Raw genomic sequence first — 6297 nt, forward strand, 5'->3', positions numbered from 1 at the left:
TTAAAATCTTGGGGTGTAACTAAATTTAAGATTATGGTTGAATTAGGGTTAGTGTAAGGACTATGCTCCAATTAGGTGTAGGATTAGAGTTCAATTAGAGAAGATTTAGGGTTAGCGATAACTTATAATTAGAATTTAAATAATATTAGGGCTAAGGTTAGATAAGGTTTAGGGTTCAATTAGGGTCAATTTTAATGTTACTTTTTAATTTGGTTTAGGATCTAGTAAGGATTAAAATCTTTGAATTTTATTAAATTTAAGATTGAGGTTTAATTAGGGTTATGGTTAGGGTCAAGGTTCAATTAGTGTTAAAAATTGGGTTCTATTAGGATTGTAGGAGAAATATTTAATTTATGGTTAGGTTTAAATAATGGTTAGAGTTCAAATAAGGTTAGTGTAAAGGTTTAATTAAGGTTAGGGTTTAATTAGAAAAAAATAGCTTAGTTAGTGTTAGAATTGGTGTTCAATTAGGGCTAAGATAAAGGTTACCTTTAAAATTGGGTTAGGGTTTATGAAGGGTTAAAATCTCAGCGTTTAATAAAATCTAAGATTAGGGTTCAATTAATGTTAGCTTGAGCACTATAATCCAATTAGCAACAAGGTTAGGGTTCAATTAGAGTTGTACGAGTTGACGATAAATTATAGTTAGTGTTCAAATAATGTTTGCATTAGGGTTCAATTAGGAAAATGGTTAGGGTTTAATTTGGGGTTAGTCTTATAATTATGTTTCAATTGGGTTAGCATTACAAGTAGAATTAAGGTTTGGATTATATAGAGAAATAGATTTAGAGTTAAATTTAGTGTTGAATTATTGTCATATTAAAAGTAGAGTTAGGGTTTTATTTTAAGAGGCATGGGAAGAATTTGTTTGGAGACTTTTCTTTATGTTAAGTTTTAGGTCAATTTTATTGTAAGATATAAATGCATTAATGTTATATTTAATTATATAATATTTAATATTATAACTTTATTATATGTCTTCCATGTTGTGTCGCAATTGCTACTACTACTACACACACACACACACACCAAGAGATATCCTTTTTGAGGCCCCTATTGCACTTTTATGTAAAAACATTGACTAAAAAATAGGCACCTCGAAAAAGATATCTCTCGATGTATTTTATATATATATATATATATATTCTAGTTTTAAATTTATACATATCCATATATACAAAACCATTTTATAATCCATACATTTTTAATTTCAAATTGTTTTATTGAATCTATATCAATAGTTCTATTTGCAAATCTACAATAGTGGCTATATAAATACAATATACAAAAAAAATTATTTTTAATTTTGTTCAATACATTCCATTTTTTTATATATACAAACATATATGTATAATATGAAACCATTTTATAATTCATGAAAAAAAATTTCTCTCAAGATTGTTCGTGGGGAATAGGAGTTCTATTCAGTAATTCTACAATAGTGGCCACCTACATATAAAATATGAAAATACTGGCCACCTAAATATAAAATATGAAAAGAGTTATTTATAATTTCCTCTGATATCATCCAAAGAAATTGACCCCGGCATTGCAGACATAGATAGAACTTTCAAGACTAAAAATAGCTTATGAAACGACTACGATCTGCATTTCAATCCGCTTCTTACTCAAAGATATATTCACATTTAATATATATATGATTTTGATAAAATAATAATCAAACTACCTTATAAACATATCTGCCTACAATTGCCAGTCTGGTATTAAATTGAGCATAGTTGATAAATGAGAAAGGCATTACAATCCCGGTTCAAAAGCCACTGAAGTATTAATATTAATAATAATCTAAAGCAAACAAAAACATAAAAACTTCAAATAAAATTCTCTCTTTATCACAACAAACTGAACCCACCCAGAAAATAACTCAGAACACCCGAATCTTACTCTGCTCACACATCAAAAACGATGGATGAACTCAGAAATGCGATCCTGCAGAACAATCGCAGCCTCAGACCGGGGGTGAAAAAGGTGATAAGCATGAATCTGGCCCTGAGCGTCCATAAACTCAGCCTCTTTCCCAGACCTCTTGAGAAGCTCATAATACATGACTCCCCGGGTCTTGAGCAGATCCAGACCAGCCACAGTCACAAGAACAGGGGGCAGATAAACCTCAGACAAATTGACTGCCCCGGGTGCCTCAGGATTACATGCAGGATAGTCCCGGTTACTGCCCTGTGGAAGGGCCATGCGCCAAAAAGTGTCATTGAACTCCAAGGCCATTGAATCATCAGTAGAAAATTCACCCTCGACCTTCTTCTCACACTCAATTCTTTCTTGGCTCCCGAAGTAAGGCTGCAGAACAACCAGTCCCCTTATCTTCAGGTCTGCTCTGCCCGCGGCCTTCAAACCGACCGTATGCACAATGTTCCCACCGGCGCTTTCACCAGCCAAGAAACAGTGGCCATAATCTACATGGGTTCCGAGCCAGGGATCCTTAAAGGCGTCATCTTGGGTCTTCAAAGGATCCTTAAAGGTGTCATCTTGGGCGAATTTGAAGACCCAACAGAGGGCGTCGAAGCAATCGTCATAGGCCACTGGTAGGCGGTGCTCTGGTGCAAGGCGGTAATCGACTGAAACGACCACCACTCTGGCCCGATTCGCAAGCCCAGAGAGGAATTCATGGTATGAGGCCCAGGCTGTTGAACCGATGCAGAAGCCTCCTCCATGGAAGTAGATGAGCAGGGGAAGTTTCTCTGCCTCTACTACGGCAGGGAGAAAAATTCTGGCCCAGAGGCCTCTGGTTGAATCGATTGTGAGGTCCTTCGATCTGACTCCGTCGACTGGGTCGGGCGAGGCCGAGGGCGGCGTCAGTTTGTGGTCGAAGCGGACGACGAAGCCGTCGGCGCAGACTTGGATGAATCCGGGAACTTCCTCCACCAGAGTTTGTGTGATCTCCATTGTTGTGTCTTTCTGAGTGAGTTTGGGCTGAGGGAATTGGAGTTTTATAGGCTGGGAGGAGCTTGTTTGGTTGGTCTGTCATGCAATCCTTGCTGACTGATTGTAGACTGGTACTGCATTGTGTGGGTGGGTGGGTTGGTTTGTTTTTTCTAGTTCTGGTTTGTGGGGACTGTAATTTGTGTTCAGTAGCAATGTCATGCAGTTGTGGTGAGGAGAGTATTTGTGTGGTGGTAGTTATTCAAGATTGTCATCTTTCTGGGTTGGTTTGTTTTTTCTAGTTCTGGTTTGTGGGGACTGTAATTTGTGTTCAGTAGCAATGTCATGCAGTTGTGGTGAGGAGAGTATTTGTGTGGTGGTAGTTATTCAAGATTGTCATCTTTCTGGGTTTCTCTAGTAGTTAGAGCACACTATCTGGCATTTCAGAGCTTACCTTCGTGTAGCCATGAGTTTGACTTCTAGGGTTAGTTCATTTGATTTCAACGGTCATTTATTACTTTAGGTTGTGGGTTCAATTTCTGATTTGTTCGTGGTTGAGTGAGGGGCTCTTGCATATCATTCGTGTCATGTGTATCAATGAGTTTGACCTTAGACTTAGTAATTCGATTTCGACTGTTGTTTTAGGTTGTTGAGGATCTGGGTTCAATCTTTGATTTGCCTGCAGTGTGGGTGAGGACCTGTTGCACATTACTCAAAAAGTTATATGCTATTGTGGTGAGGAGGGTATTTGTGTGCGGTGGTAGTTATTCAAGATTCTCATCTTTATGGTTTTCTCTTGCACACTTCTTGTTGCTTTGCATTTCATAGCTTACCATCGTGTAGTAGGTAAAATGGAGTTTGATTCTTGCAGTTAGTTAATTCGTTCTCAGCCATTATTTTAGATAATTCAAGGCGTGGGTTCAATTTCTAATTTGTCTGTAGTGTGGATGATAGTCCATTGCACATTGTTCATGAAGTTATAATGGACTTGACTTCTAAAGATTTAAGTTTTGGATCAGTAAGCTAAACTCCCAATTCTTCTTGGTAAAAAAAAAATAGAAAAAGAGTTTAGTGTTTTTGATCTATTTATTTGTTCCTATAAAGGAATGTTATTAGTACCTATGATTTCAAATGTATTAGAAATTTTTTAATAGGTAAATAAACATTTGAAATATTTTTAAAGTAGTTTGTAGGTAACAAGTTTATGAATTATATTTTTGGGGGTTCATAATAAAACATTGACGAGTATTTATTTTATGGTATTGCTATCAAGAGTTGAGTAGTTTCAAGTCAAACTCATTGACCCATGTGTCATGTGTCATTCAAATTAGTTTAGTGGGAAGGATTAAGTGGTATTCATTTTATTAAATGTGTGCAAAGGATTGAGAGATATATATTCCAACAAGTATATATGAATTGCTAAAGGGATTTCTATTGGTTTAGTGGAAAGGATTAAGGGGTAACTATTTCACTAAATTCATGTAAGGATTGAAAAGTACCTATTTTGTCAAAAACACAAACTGAATTCTATCTCTTATGATATTAAATTATACATTTAACATGTCTTCGTCTCCAATAAATTGAATCATTCAATATCACTAACAAATCAAAAATCATATAATTATATTGCAATTTTAACTATTTCACATAATATTTTTATAGCATCTTATTAACTAGTATCATTATTTTACATTTATTATTAAGATTTTTTTAAAAATAATTAATTATTCTACAATATTTTAGTTAATTATGCTAATATTATATTAGAAACACTTGTTTTAAACATTATATTGTAACATAACACAACCAATCAAAATATAAGTAAACAAATTGTAAAATGATAACACTAACATTGAATAGATATATCCATATTGATTAAAATTTCTTAAAAATTCAAGTATAGCTTGTAACTATTAAATAAACGTGGCTTGTTTTAAGCTTATACTTTTCAATTCTTAGAATTTAGGTCTCTCTTGAGATTGATATCTCTCAACATCTTTTAGATAGACATATTAAATATATCTTTATAACTTATTTTAATATTTAATACTGAGATACTATTAACATTCCCAATACTTGAATATTTTAATTTTAATTTATTTTATTGATGAAAGGTTGCTATAAGAACTAACACCATTTATATTAAAAACATTAAAAAATAATAGAAAAGTTTCTTCCTAATGTAAGGGTCATGGTTACAAAAGCTCATGTACTAAGTGTATATATTGTATATGAAACATAGACAAAAAAACTTATCCTTATAATATTGTACTATTTGTGTACTATTATATATAGCTTTTTCATTTTATTGTAAAGAGATCTATGTTTCAAAAATTTAGAGGCTACCCACTCCAACAATCATCATTCCATCATCCTCCTCTTCCACAAGAATGACAAAGGACCGATCAATGGTGGGATTTAGAATTAAACATTGGTTACATTCTTAAGCAAATTAATGTTGTCATCAACATATTCTGTATTAGACTTAGAGAAACCTATCAATAGAATAATGGACTATTAACAAGGGATTACAACAAATCCATTATGCATTTTCCATGCAACGTTCTTTGATGGGAACTCCAAACCTAAAACTATTTCCTCTGGAATAGAATCTAGACTTATTCACCTTTGTGGCTAGATTATTGTTAATACAGTATCACACACAGTCTCTTCTAGTTCAACCATTTATATAAATATCGCCATGAACATGGACACCACATATGTGTTCATCGTAATGATGTTTAGTTATTATGAATTGCTCACCCAAGGTTATCTTTATGGAATGCAACATTATCACTACATTTTCCTTAAAAATACTTTCAAATAAAAATCAAAGATAACACCTAGAATAGTAATTTATCTCTTTTTTTAATAATAAGCCTCATGTTCATATCCATTGGTGGGAAATTAGTCTTTGCCCTTATAAAAATGATCCCATTTATAGAAGGTAAATCTTAATGCTCAAATATGAAATCTACTAAAAAATTATACTCCACAATAATTTCGAGCAATACCATTATAGTACTCAAAGGAGAACCTATCATGAAAAGTAACACATACTCCTTACCAATCCCTTCAAGGGCCATCATTAATGTTATATATCTTGACACTTGATTTTATGTTTAAACTAAATTCTCAAACTTGTTCATAAGAATTGTCATTTCTCATAAAATATATTGGTTGGAAATATAAAGGTTTAAATTTGAATTGAAGGATTCTCAAGTCATGATAATATTGTGAATTACACATTCACCCCCCTTTCAATGGAATAATTTTCCAATAAGTTAGTTTTTTGGTTGTTTTATCTATTGATGCATTACATCGAGAAAGAAAACAAGAAGTTTAGTAGGCCAATATTATTGTAAAATATTGTTTATTTTTGAATTGATCAAATCCCTTTCT

At 33.2% G+C, this 6297-nt stretch overlaps 1 protein-coding gene across 1 annotated transcript; it reads right to left on the reverse strand.

Annotated features, from left to right (window-relative positions):
- Positions 1–1770: 1770 nt before the first annotated feature.
- LOC131052874 (probable carboxylesterase 17) lies at positions 1771–2954 on the reverse strand. Its single transcript, XM_057987518.2, has one exon. The coding sequence runs from the start codon at positions 2917–2919 to the stop codon at positions 1918–1920; it is 1002 nt and encodes a 333-aa protein (XP_057843501.1). The 5' UTR covers positions 2920–2954; the 3' UTR covers positions 1771–1917.
- Between the last annotated feature and the right edge of the window lie 3343 nt (positions 2955–6297).

Source organism: Cryptomeria japonica, chromosome 6, assembly GCF_030272615.1.
Source record: "Cryptomeria japonica chromosome 6, Sugi_1.0, whole genome shotgun sequence".
NCBI lineage: Eukaryota > Viridiplantae > Streptophyta > Pinopsida > Cupressales > Cupressaceae > Cryptomeria > Cryptomeria japonica.

Excerpts from the sequence above, each read along its gene's own strand:
- LOC131052874 (XM_057987518.2), bottom strand. The coding sequence starts at position 2,919 with ATGGAGATCACACAAACTCTGGTGGAGGAAGTTCCCGGATTCATCCAA.